Here is a 14070-nt window from a genome sequence, read left to right as displayed (position 1 = left end):
CTCCTCCTCCTCCTCCAGTTCAGCCCCCACAGGGCTCACGTGGCCGAGAGATCTAGGCGCCACGTCTCCAGTCCCCTGACCAGCCAGATTTGCCAGCACCTGTTCCAGAACATGAAGCAGTGGAATGATGTTTTTCATTCCGTAGTCCTGGCGACTGACACATAAAGTGGCATCCTCAAAGGGCACGAGTGAACGGCATGTGTCAAGCATGAGCTGCCACTGGCTGACATCGAAGTTACACAGGGGAGTACTCCTGTCCGCTTGGATCATCAAGAAATTGTGTATGGCCTTTCTATGTTCGTATAGTCGGTCCAACATATGGAGGGTGGAATTCCAATTGGTGGAAACGTCGCATATCAGCCTATGTTGGTGGATGCCATTCTACTGCTGCAGCTCAAGGAGGGTGTGCTTTGCGGTGTACGTGTGGCTGAAGTGCATGCAAAGTTTCCTGGCCATTTTTAGGATTTCTTGCAGATGGGTGGCAGACTTCAGGAACCGCTTGACAACCATATTGAACCTGTGTGCCATGCAGGGCGCATGGCTCAGCCCTCCTTGACGCAGCGCCAACACCATGTTCTTCCTGTTGTCGGTCACCAAGGTTCCAATTATGAGTTGTCGCGGAGAAAGCCAGGATTCGATTTCTTGATAAGGGACACGGAGCAGTTCCTCCCCTGTGTGACTCGGTTCGCCCAGGCAAACGAGGTGCAGAACAGCGTGACACGGCCGTGTCGTGCACATGTGGTATGCTGGAGGGGCACTTTGACTTGTCCTTGCAGTGGAGGCTGAGGACACAGTGGAGGATGAGGAGGCAGAGGCGGACATTGTTGCAGGACCAACGGAGTGAGAACGTGGAGGCAGAAGCGGAGTCACCTGGACAAGTTGCTTGTGTGGCTGTGCAGGAACCACATCCACCTGTAAAGGACCGTATTGGGCCGTAAAGGACATGTATTGTCCCTGACCATGGTTACAGCTCCACATGTCGGCGCTGCCGTGCATTTTGGCAGACACCGACATACTCAAGGACTGGCCCAACTTCTGTTTTACATACATGTGCAGGGCTGGTATTGCCTTTTTGGCAACAAAATGACGGCTTGGGACTCTCCACCTCAGCTCGGAATAAGCCATCAGTTCTCTGAAAGGTGCAGAGTCCACCACTTGGAAATGGAGGGACTGCAGCACCAGCAACTTGGCTAGGAGCAAATTCAGCGGAATGACTGACAAGGAATAGGAGGAGGAACAGGAGCATTAGGACCAGCAGATGATGGGAAGGACAGACAGCTCCCTTCAGCTGAGGTGGTGGAGCCGCCTTGACTGCCTGAAATAGGGTGATGCAGTGGTTGCTGCGGCAGGCTGGACCACCACATTGGAGCAACAGTTCTCCCAGGCCACTTTATGGTGACGCTGCATATGTTGACGCAGGGCTTTGGTGCTAACATTGGCACCCAGGCCACGCTTTACCTTGTGCCCACAGATTTGACAAATGTCCATGTTAACTTCCTCCGGCGGCTTAACAAAAAACTGCCACACCGCCAAGTAGGTGATTTTACGCCCAACACTCCGCACTGACTGACTGCTACCTCTGCTGCTTCCGTGAACTCCTGCACCACTGCTTTCCGGGCAGGTAGGCTCCTGCAAAGCGGGTGGGGCTACCCTGGGCACGTTTGGCTCCATGCCTCCCACTTCTGCCACCCTGCTGACTCCCGGCCACGCTAGCGACTTTCATTGGCCCACAAGCAAGAAGCATGGAGGAATCATTCATGTTCACTTTCAGATGGAAAAAAAATGACGACTATTCAAAAAAAAAAACGAATATAGCACTATATATTAGCTATATTGCTCTGTATTAGTTTTTTGAATATTCGCTATATTGCTATATATGCTTTTTTTTTTTTATATTACGAATATTCTAAAAAACTAATATATAGTAATATAGCGCCAGACACTGATCCATCCCTACTTTCAGCTTGTGGACGAATATGTAGAATATACTATCTTCTACATATTCGCTCACAAGCTAAAACTCTTATAGGACGAAAAATGTGTTCCGGGAAAATACATATTTTTTAATAGTCAGGAATCGGATGAGTTAAAAATAAAAATATAAGTGTTACTCACCTCATAGTTCCCCCCTCTGCTGCCATACTGATATTCTTCTGCTTCATAATGCACTGCAGTCATGGTCCTGGCTTGAAACATGGGAATAGGCTGGAAATGTAGGATCAGCTAATCACTGGCTATTAGCATTATTTTGATGTGTACTGTTAAAAAACCCATAAAAAATAAATAAAAATAAAATAATAATATTCGTCAAAACGAATATATAGCACTACATTCATTAAATATAGTGCCATATATTCGTAATGATGAATATAATTATTATTTTTTTTACACAGTAGAAATCACAATGATGTATACTTTGTAAAAATTAAAAGAAAAAATATATATATTTCAAGTCAACCAAATTGAAGCACAGCTGCATTCGTTATGTGGGGACATTTTACCGGCAGTTTTATGTAACTACACAACACATGGTGCCTTCAGATTAGACTAGACTGCACTCTTCTGAATGACAGTGAAGGTGCTGCACCCCAGGCTGTGTGACACTACCTCCCCTTCCCCCCGGGTGTAGACAAGCCTCGCATCTAAAGGCTTATTCTGCAACATGACCTGCGATCGATGATCCGGTCAGCACACTGGAGGCAACCGCCGAGGACCCCGCCAGCAGTCAAGCGGCTAAGTCTTCACCGATAGGAAGGTGAACTAATCCCAGCAGTTGAGCTAATCCCAAGCGGGCTCATCACTGCCTTCTGTGCTCAGACGGGCACAGGACAGATGAGTCCTGCCGTTGGCCGGAGCACAGCGTGTGTGCGGTGCTGATCATGTATGGGTGGGGAGAGCGGCGGTACCCATTCCTCCTCACAGACAAAAGGAGGATGACAGAGCCACTGCAAAACACCGCCAGGAGGAATCAGCACTCGGTGAGGCTGTCTGCCCTACCGTAGAGTTCTGCCACAGACTCAATGTGCACGATATGGAAACTGATAGCTGACCGATGCAGGTGGCGTGTCTATTTAATTTAGTACAAATTTTTTGTGTGGTTTCAATAAATTACGTCATGCGCTCGGGCACGCACTCGGTCATTACGTTCCCGATTTTCAAGTGAAAATCGGGATGTCGAATATAACGAATATTCGAATTCACTAAAATATCACGAATATTCTAAAAAATATTCGTGATATATCACAAATTCAAATATAGCCCCTTCCGCTCATCACTAGTTACCACGAAGCGTGAGGAAATTTGTATTCGGTCTGAATCAAATTTTTTCAGAAATTCGGATCGAATTCCACTTTGTCAACTTCGATTTGCTCATCTCTAACGCCAGCACCTTGCAAATCTAGTGTAGAAATAAAGAGTCCAAGTTAACTGCAAACAATTCTTAACTGAAGATTCAAGTTCTGTTGCATTAATCATAGGTAGCATGGACCGACAGATGTTTCACAAGCACAATCTCCACAGATTTCACAGTTCTTGCTGCTACAATTTGGTAAGCATGCACAATTGTCTCTTGGGAGCTCTTTTCCTAATGCTGCACTTCTCTAGCTGACTTTACTTTAGGCAACCAAGAAGGCGCTTCTCCCTAATGGCATGAAACTGTTCTGATCCATTTTTTGAACAGGTTACTACTTACAGTACATAGTGGGCCAAACTGTAATTTTGTATGGTCAGGCATCAGAGAAAACTCCTGAACATAGATGCCATAGAGGCAATAAGTCCTTTTAGACAATTAATCTCTACTGGACTTTCACTACATCTCTGCATGGCATCGGGACCTGCCTTCTACGGGTGCAGAGGAGATCCAGCCTCAGGCTGGGTCTCCTAGGCAACCTGTTAGTGTATTACTCTGTGTAGTATGCTAACAGGCAATGCATTACAATACAGATGTATTGTAATGCATTGCAGAGGGGATCAGACCCCCAAAGTTGAAGTCCCAGAGTGGGACAGAAATAAAGTAAAAAAAAAAAGTAAAAAATAAATAAAAAGTTTTTTTATATAAAAAAAGAAAGTTAAAGCAAAAAAAATTAAAAATAAATGCCCCTTCCCCAGATTTAATAAAAAAAATAGAAGGAAAAACACACATATTAGATATTGTCATGTCTGTAACGACTGGCTCTATAAATATATCACATGATCCACCCTGTTCGATAAACACCATAAAAAAATAAAATAAAAACTGTGTCAAAAGAGTCATTTTTGTCACCTTACATCACAAAAAGTGCAACACCAAGCGATCAAAAAGGCGTATGTCCCACAAAATAGTATAAATAAAACAGTCACCTCATCTCGCAAAAAATGAGACTCTACCTAAGACATTCGGTCGAAAAATAAAAAAGCTATGGCTCTCAGACTATGGAGACACTAAAACATCATTTTTTTGGTTTCAAAAATGCTATTATTGTGTAAAACTTTAATAAATAAGAAAAACTATACATATTAGGTATTGCCACGTCCGTAATGATCTGCTCTATAAAAATATTACATGACCTAACCCCTCAGGTGAACACTATAAAAATACATAAGTAAAAACTGTGCCAAAATTAAAAAAAATTTGGTCACCTTTCCCCATAAAGTGTAATAATGAATGATAAAAAAATCATATGTACCCAAAAATGATACCAATAAAACTGGCACCTTATCCCCTAGTTTCCAAAATGGGGTCACTTTTTTGGAGTTTCAACTGTAAGGGTGCATCAGGGGGGCTTCAAATGGGACATGGCATCTAAGAACCAGTCCAGCAAAATCTGCCTTCCAAAAACCATTTGGCGTTCTTTTTATTCTGCACCCTGCCGTGTTCCCTTACATCAGTTTACGACCACATGTTGGGTGTTTCTGTAAACCGCAGAATCAGGGTAATAAATATTGAGTTTTGTTTGGCTGTTAACCCTTGACGTGTTAAAGAAAAAAATGGATTAAAATGGAAAATCTGCTAAAAAAGTGAAATTTAGAAATTTCATCTCCATTTTCCTTTAATTCTTGTGGAACACCTAAAGGGTTAGCAAAGTTTGTAAAATCAGTTTTGAGTAACTTGATGGGTGTAGTTTCTACAATGGGGTCATTTATGGAGGGTTTCTACTATGTAAGGCCTAGTTCACACGAACGTGTGTGATCCGTGGCCGTATTGCGGGCCGCAAATTGCGGGCCACAATACACGGCCACAGTTCCGTGTGCATTCCGCATCACGGATGCGGACCCATTCACTTCAATGGGTCCGCAAATCCGGAATTGCGGAACGGCCGCATGGAACGTGACCCCTCGGAAGCACTACGGAGTGCTTCCGTGGGGTTGCGTCCCGTACTTCCGTTCCGCAAAAAGATAGAACATGACCTATCTTTTTGCGGAACGGGCGGATCGCGGACCCATTAAAGTGAATGGGTCCGCGATCCGATGCGGCTGACCTACGGCCGGCGATCGTGCATTGCGACCCGCAATTTGCGGGCTGCAACACGGGCATGGGTCACACACGTTCGTGTGAACTTGGCCTAAGCCTCACAAAGTGACTTCAGACCTGAAATGGTCCTTAAAAAGTGGGTTTTTGAAATTTTCTTAAATATTTTAAGAATTGCTTCTAAACTTCTAAGCCTTCTAACGTCCTTAAAAAATAAAATGACATTTACAAAAGGATGCCAACATAAAGTAGACATATGGGAATGTTAAGTAATAAATATTTTATCACTTTATCACTTTCTGTTTTAAAAGCAGAGAATTGAAATTTTGAAAAGTTTTGGTAAATTTGGGATTTTTTCATAAATAAAGGTGAAATATATAGACTCAAATTTATGACGTACATGAAGGACAATGTGTCACGAGAAAACAATCTCAGAATGGCTTGGATAAATAAAAGTGACACATGTCAGATTTGCAAAAAATTACCTGGGTAGAAGGGTGAAAACTGGCCCGGGGAGAAGGTGTTAAAGCCTGAATCTCATCTGCCCCCAGATGTTTATAAATAAGTAATTTTGTGAAGAAACCCTGCAGTGATTTTATTTTGTCGTTTCACTTTCCATTCTATCCATGCCCAGGAAGGGTTTCACCTGAGGTAAGACATCACTAAATTCAGGGGTAGCAGATTGCAGGCAATTAGTCAGCAGGCAATGTACCATCACCACTAGAGCTCCATCAACCAGCACAGGTTCCCTGGCAACTAGAGAGAAATAAAGAGATAGTTTGACATACTCTTAGGCCCCTTTCACACGGGCGAGTATTCCGCGCGGATGCGATGCGTGAGGTGAACGCATTGCACCCGCACTGAATACCGACCCATTCATTTCTATGGGGCTGTTCACATGAGCGGTGATTTTCACGCATCACTTGTGCGTTGCGTGAAAATCGCAGCATGCTCTATATTCTGCGTTTTTCACGCAACGCAGGCCCCATAGAAGTGAATGGGGTTGCGTGAAAATCGCAAGCATCCGCAAGCAAGTGCGGATGCGGTGCGATTTTCACGCATGGTTGCTAGGTGACAGTCTATTCACTGTATTATTTTCCCTTATAACATGGTTATAAGGGAAAATAATAGCATTCTGAATACAGAATGCTTAGTAGGTGATCAATTGAGGGTAAAAAAAAAATAAAAAAAATTAACTCACCTTCTCCTCTTGTTCGCGTAGTTCCCGGTCTCTTCTTTACTTCTTAAAAGATGAACTATCGGCTAGGACCTGTGGTGACGTCAGATCACATGCTCCAATCACATGGTCCATCACCACGGTGATGGACCATGTGATTGGAGCATGTGATCTGACGTCACCACAGGTCCTTTAGCCCACAGCACATCATTAAAGAAGTAAAGAAGAGACCGGGAACTACGTGAACAAGAGGAGAAGGTGAGTTAATTTTTTATTTTTTTTTTACTCTCAATTGATCACCTACTAAGCATTCTGTATTCAGAATGCTATTATTTTCCCTTATAACCATGTTATAAGGGAAAATAATAACATCTACACAACACCTAACCCAAGCCCGAACTTCTGTGAAGAAGTTCGGGTTTGGGTACCAAACATGCGTGATTTTTCTTACGCGAGTGCAAAACGCATTACAATGTTTTGCACTCGCGCGGAAAAATCTAGGGTGTTCCCGCAACGCACCCACACATTTTCCTGCAACGCCCGTGTGAAAGAGGCCTAAGGCCTAAGGCCTCTTTCAAACAGGCGTCCCGGATTTGCTCCGGATGCGTCCCGGGTGCATTGCGGGAAACCTGCGCGAGTGCACACGCAATTTCAGCCAGTTTTGACTGCGATTGCGTTGCGTTGTTCAGCTTTTTCTGCGCGAGTGCAATGCATTTTGCACATGCGTGATAAAAATGAATGTGGTACCCAGACCCAGGGTTTGGGTTCGGTGTTGTTTAGATGTAATTATTTTCCTGCTGAATGAAGATAGAAGGATCTTCTATCTTTATTCAGCAGGACCTGCACTGACGTCACCGCGCTCACCACGGGGTTAGCGCGATTACGTCATAAAAGGTCCTTTTGCAGGTCCTCAAGTGGATGAGTTGAGTAAATTTTTTTTTTAACCCCATAAGCCACATTTTAGTAAGGATTCTTTGTTAAGAATGCTATTATTTTCCTTTATAACCATGTTATAAGGGAAAATAATACAGTAAATTGACTTTAATCAATTTACTAACATCATCTTCTAGCAACCATGCGTGAAAATCACATTGCATCCGTACTTGCTTGGTGATGCTATGCGATTTTTACGCAGCCCCATTCATTTCTATAGGGTCTGTGTTGCGTAAAAACAGCTGAATATAGAACATGCTGCGATTTTCAGGCAATGCACAAGTGATGCGTGGAAATCACCGGTCATCTGCACAGCCCCATTGAAGTGAATGGGTCCAGATTCTGTGCGGGTGCAATACATTCACCTCACACATTGCAGCCGCGCGGAATTCTCGCCCGTGTGATTGGGGCCTTAATGTTTGTATCCACTGTTGCAGGCAAGACCACAAGCAATGTATGAGATGCTGTTTGGGCAAGAGCACTTTGTTGGTTAACCTGCCTGGGGCTCCAGTGTGCAAGGGTTTATTAAAAACATAGTCCAATGCATGATAATGTAAAGTGACTCACCATTTTTTACTGGCTACCACCTTGTGGACTCGGCACCAGCCCTCCAAAAGCTTCTCAGCAATATAAGTTTCCTGAATATCATAAGAACAGTCTCAGAAAATTCTGACCCCTGTTTTGCATTGCCTACATAAATAGTTCACAACTTACCCAGATAATGCCAGACATCACCTTCATAGCATCATACAGTACCCACTTAATGTGGTGCAATGCCCAGAGAGTGCCATATTCTGTCCCCGGGGTGTAGCTATAGGGGAATCAGGGGAAGTGGCTGCTTTGGAGTCTAAACTCAGAAGGGGCCCACCCAGGAAGAGAACTAAAAGATTTTATTGTCAGGGCCTCGTCAACATTATATACAGAGACGCTGTAGCAAACAGACAGAGCCGATACCAGGCCTGGTCTGAAAAAGGTCTGAAGTCAACATAGTAAAGGCTACAGACAATGGGGGAGATTTATTAGGACTGGCATTGTGTAAACTGCTGTTAATTTTAATGCGCTGGTGTGATATGTGCCTTTTAATAATTGTGGCGCATGTCTAGCTGCGCTTGCACCAGAACTGAAATTATGTAATGAGCTCCAGTTTCACGGTGCACATGTTGGTAAATGAGTTAGGCCATTGGGGTCCCATCTGCAGTCTGCTTTTTCCAACCCATGCCTCAGAATAGTGTCGAGGCTGTTGTAAAAAAAGCTAAAAAGTTGTAAATTTTGTTGCAAATTGCCACTTTTAACAAGAAAAAAAAAGGCGTAGAGCCATAATAATCTCCCTCATTGTGTCTTTTTTGAAATTTTTAACAAAACACAACACTCTCCTTTAGATATCTCTATAGAAGAAAAAAAAGAAAGACACATGGTATTTTTACGGCAAATGAAGTTATGAAAATACTACAGTATGTGTAAAGGAAGCCTAATTTGCTTACTAGTTACAAACATGCTTTAACAATCTGTCATCACAAGATGTTTTGTAATTTTCTAATAAACAGGTTTGTATTTTATAATAATAAGTACATATGCTGTGCTGGAAATTCAAATGTCCTGTAGACTTTATTGTTAAGTGAAGCAGCTCCACCTACAGTATATACAGTACCATTAAAATACTTAGAACTGTTAGGAAGGCACTTTAGTACTTGACTGAAAAGCCACGGCTGTGTGAAGAAGAAGAACATTACAGGTTAGTTTTTTCTCTCTGGCTTTCATATTTGCCTAATATAATATTGTTGATTTGTAATTAAGGTACGTTCATCTACTCTATTCCTCCCTATGTATGCCTCATCTTATATTGTACAACACAATAACTTCAGGTATGCTGCTGTCTCCCATTATATATACCAGTGCATCCTGAAATTAAAAAGCAGAACAAAGTGAAGCCTGGGATTTTGTTAATTTTGATGTTACCTACCTATTTAAAGGGATATTCTAGTTTTATGGCATCTGTTTTAAAACTTGTACACTTTGCACACCTCCAGATGTAAGCAAATAATCTGTACGGTCAGTCTCCACTAGCTAAGTATAGATTACATTACAGAGCATTACAGTTGTTATGTTACGTTGAGCTTACTATGAGCTTTTTGTTTTTATTCGTTTTGTCAACATACATGCAAACAACAACATACAAATAATGCTAAAAAAATCTTTTCCTGAATATTTACCAAAATATATAAATGCCAAATGGTACAATAAATACTGTAAACACTAGAGCACACCACAAATAACCTCGAATGGCATTTTCTTTGTATACTGTATATAAGCGCAGGTCACAGGTTAGGTTACTTTTTGTTTTAATTATGTGTTTTTGTCTGACAAGAATGTCTATATACAAATTTAAAATATATTTATTTAACAAGCAATTTGGCCAAATTGGTTGACCGATTCAAGTCCGGTCATATGATACAAAGAGAGATGATGACAACAAGACATTGCTGATGATGTCTTTAGTGGTGCCAAGCTTTCTGTTCTAAAACTAAGGGGGTCATTTATGAATAGATATATGTCAATTTTTGGTTTATATCTGTAACAAATTTGGTCGCAATGGGGATTTGCGGCTGAATCTACGACTTCTTCCCCATCCACGCTAAGTACTGCATTTCTTTAAAAAAAGGGGCATGTCTCATTTATCATTTTCTGCACCTGTTTTAGGTATAGAAAATTATCTAAATCTATGCCAGCAAGGGAGCTAGTGTGGATTTAGTCTGGCAGCGGATGCGCCTAAGTTGTGTAGAGGCCAGCGCCCCATGACCCCATAATTCTACTCTCCTTTCTGCTCCTAGCCCCATCTAAAGGTCAGTACGAATGTACAGTCTACATACTGCAGAAATGTGGGCATGAATAGACTTCACTAAATAAATTCACTAAATTGCTTTACATTTTATAAGAGTTACCTGATGATAAGACACACCTAGGTTTTAGAGGAGGAAAATGAGAAAAAATATTTCTCATCAGAACACTTACCTAAGTCATAGTACACGCACTACATCTTGATGCTGTACGTGGTCAGGACAGTGCAATGCGTGCCCAGAGAAAATCAGGGAGAGGTGAATAGCATCAGCACTTCATTCCCTGTGACTCCTGCATACTAGGAAGCGCTTCCATAATAGAAGTGTCTACTGGTATTCATTTTATAAGACGCACTGCCATTTCCCCCCAAAAAGTACATCTTATAAAGTGGAAAATACGGTATAAACTATACCATAGATTTGTGATATGACATAGGATATGCCATAAGTCCCTGATAGATGTGGATTCCAAAGGATATGTCTAGAAAATGTTAAAAATAGTAAGGTTTAAATTTTAAAGGGGTTTTCTGTGACTTTTATACTGATGACTTATCGTCTGGATAGATGATCAGTATCTGATCGATGGGGGTCCGACACCCGGGAACCCTATGATTTGCTGACAGTAGAGCCATGCTCTTCTCTCGGCTTACCAAGCACAGCAATGTACATTGTATAGTAGCTGTGCTTGGTATCGCAGCTCAGACCTATTCACTTGAATAGGGCTGAGCTGCAACTAGGCCATGTGACTAATGAACGTGACATCACATGGCCGAGGCTAAGCTGTGAGAAGGGTGCGGCGCTACTGTCAGCACTGGTGCCTTCTCAAACAGCTCCTGAGTGTCTGACCCCACCGATCAGATACTGATGAATTATGCAGAGGATAGGTCACCAGTATAAAAGTCTTAGAAAATCCCTTTAATGTATTCTGTATCTATCTGATAATTATTAATAATAATGTGCTGTTTCTTCATAGGTTGAAAAGGAGACTTATGTAGGACAATTTCACAAACCATGAATAATACAACTCCAAATGCCAGCAATGAAAGCAGTACAACAGAGAACAGTGTTGATCATGCTTATATTCATTTTACTATAGCAGCTCTCATCTGTATAGTTATCTGTCTCATTGGCTTGGTAGGAAATGTTACAGTATTTTGGTATCTTTGCATGAAGATAAAAAAAAACAAGTATACCATTTACATTATCAATCTGTCGGTGGCTGACTTCATCTATTTGGTATTTAGTGCATTAACACTAATGGTGTATGTTAATACATTATTGAATAAAAAACCAGATTTTCCAGGGAAAAAATCTTTTTTAATATTTTTGGAAATCTTTTATGACTGCGCACAATATTCAGGAATGTTTATCCTCACAGCCATCAGTCTGGAAAGATGTCTCTCTGTCTTATTTCCAATCTGGTACCAATGCCATCGGCCTCGGAATTTGTCCATCATCATCTGTGCTTCAGCTTGGCTCATTGGATGTTCAGAAGGTCTTATAGAGAATTTGGTGTGCACACAAGAAGCTTTTAAGAGAAAGACTACAGAGTGTACTGCAGTTCAGATCATGACCTTTGGTTTATCCATTGTAATCTGCTTACCTATCATGGTAATTTCTAGTTTCATCTTGCTCATTAACATACGAAGAACATTCAGCGACCAGTATCCAATGAGACTCTACATCATCATTATCGTTGCGGTTGTTATATTTATCTCATCTGTCATCCCATTTAATGTTACATGGTTCTTAATGTATTTTAGACTACTACCATCAGAAGATCATATACTTGCTATTTACTTTGCTAGTATTTATAGTACCGTGCTTAATTGTGCACTTGACCCATATATCTACTTCCTTATTGGAAAAAAATGGAAGCAGAAGACTAGTCAAACCATTCAAGATGCCCTCGAAGAAGCCTTCAGAATAGAAAATCATAAAAATAACAACTCAAAAAGTAACAAAACAAGTGGCACATCCAGCCAGATTCACCTTCCAAGTACTTCTTAATTATGCTTCCATGGTCGTCCTGTACTGCAATAAATAGTAACCAGCTGTACACAAAGGTAATGCTCAATGGATCATTATCATTCTACTGTTTGACTATTCACAGTCATTAACCTTTGCCAGTACAGCCCTAAGAAAATCCTTGCTGTTGAAATACTTTATATTGAAGACTGTTCACATTGGTATTTTTAGGTTTCGTCACAGCACTTTTCTTGCCATCAAAAATATAAAACTGCATCTATCATGGGAATCCATAGCACTACGTATCTGGATAAGGTAGTAAAAAAAGTGTTTTATTTTATTTGATAATCGTTCCACCAGTGAAAAACGACATGGATTTTTAAATGAGAAAAATTGACTCTATTTTTCAATTCAGTTGTTTTTTTCTTATGAAAAATGGTTTCATCTACTTATGCTTTGCTATCATTGTGTTTTGCTTTTTTTTAATTCAAATTCTAAACAATAAAAGTCATATTTTATATTATTATTAGGCACACGACAGATGCACACTGTACAGTTATATACGCTATTTTCACCCGTCTAAATGGTAAATTATGTCACATCTTGCACTCATAATTTTATTTTCTGTCTATTTCTAGTATATTGTATAGTATGTTTTAAATAAGGAAAATGCCATAAATTTAGAGGGTATTTTGAAGTGGATTTTCTGTACTGTGAAGTATCATGGCAAATACAAAATTTACAATAGATAGTGTATGCTGCTGATTTTATAAGGCTACTTTCACCCCTGCATTAGGTGCGATCGGATCCGTCTGGTATCGGCACAGACGGATCCGCACCTATAATGCAAACAATTGTATCTGTTCAGAATGGATCCGTTTGCATTATGAAGAACAAAGTCAAAATGAATCCGTCCTGACTTACATTGAAAGTCAATGGGGGACGGATCAGTTTTCAATTGCACCATAATGTGTCAGTGAAAACGGATCCGCTCCCATTGACTTACATTGTAAGTCAGGACGGATCCGTTTGGCTCTGCATCGCCAGGCGGACACGAAAACGCTGCAAGCAGCGTTTTGGTGTCCGCACCCAGAGCGGAATGGAGGCGGAACGGAGCCAAACTGATGCATTCTGAACGGATCCTTATCCATTCAGAATGCATTGGGGCTGAACTGATCCGTTTTGAACAGTTTGTGAGAGCCCTGAAACGGATCTCACAAACGGAATTCAAAACGCCAGTGTGAAAGTAGCCTAATCTGTAGCACGTGTAGGGGTCTCATGTGACCATATTTACTTGCCTTGTATTGTATTGTTTTGTAGATTTAGGCCTCATGCACACGAACGTATCTTGTTTCCGTGTCCATTCCATTTTATTTGCGGATAGGATGCAGATCTATTAATTTCAATTGGTTCGCATCAGTATGTCCGTTCCGTAGCCCTGCAAAAAAAATAGAACATGTCCTATTCTTGTCCGTTTTAGGCATTGTTACAATGGATCCGCAAATTTTTTTTTAAATACGGATGGCATCCGTTTTTTTGGCGGATCTGCAATTTGCGGACCGCAAAACACATATGGTCGTCTGCATGTAGCCTTAGGCCTCATGCACACGACCGTATTTTTTCACAGTCCGCAAAACGGGGTTCCGTTGGTCCGTGATCCGTGACCGTTTTTTCGTCCGTGGGTCTTCCTTGATTTTTGGAGGATACACGGA

General features: G+C 41.4%; 1 protein-coding gene across 2 annotated transcripts in view; it reads left to right on the top strand.

Moving 5' to 3' along the window:
• The window catches only part of LOC121001861 (mas-related G-protein coupled receptor member H-like), a 62753-nt gene extending 50026 nt beyond the window's left edge, over positions 1-12727 (top strand). The window contains exons 2-3 of one of the 2 annotated variants that reach the window (XM_040433081.1): positions 10254-10396; positions 11364-12727. In XM_040433081.1, coding sequence (XP_040289015.1) covers positions 11402-12400 — 999 coding nt within the window. In that variant the 5' untranslated portion in view covers positions 10254-10396; positions 11364-11401 and the 3' untranslated portion in view covers positions 12401-12727. The remainder of the gene's footprint in view (positions 1-10253; positions 10397-11363) is intronic. The other variant, XM_040433080.1, reaches the window with a different exon arrangement.
• The last annotated feature ends 1343 nt before the right edge of the window (positions 12728-14070 follow it).

Source organism: Bufo bufo, chromosome 5 (assembly GCF_905171765.1).
Source record: "Bufo bufo chromosome 5, aBufBuf1.1, whole genome shotgun sequence".
NCBI classification, from domain to species: Eukaryota; Metazoa; Chordata; class Amphibia; order Anura; family Bufonidae; genus Bufo; species Bufo bufo.
The sequence above is the reverse complement of the archived record's forward strand: the minus strand, read 5'-3'. Positions and strand labels throughout refer to the sequence as shown.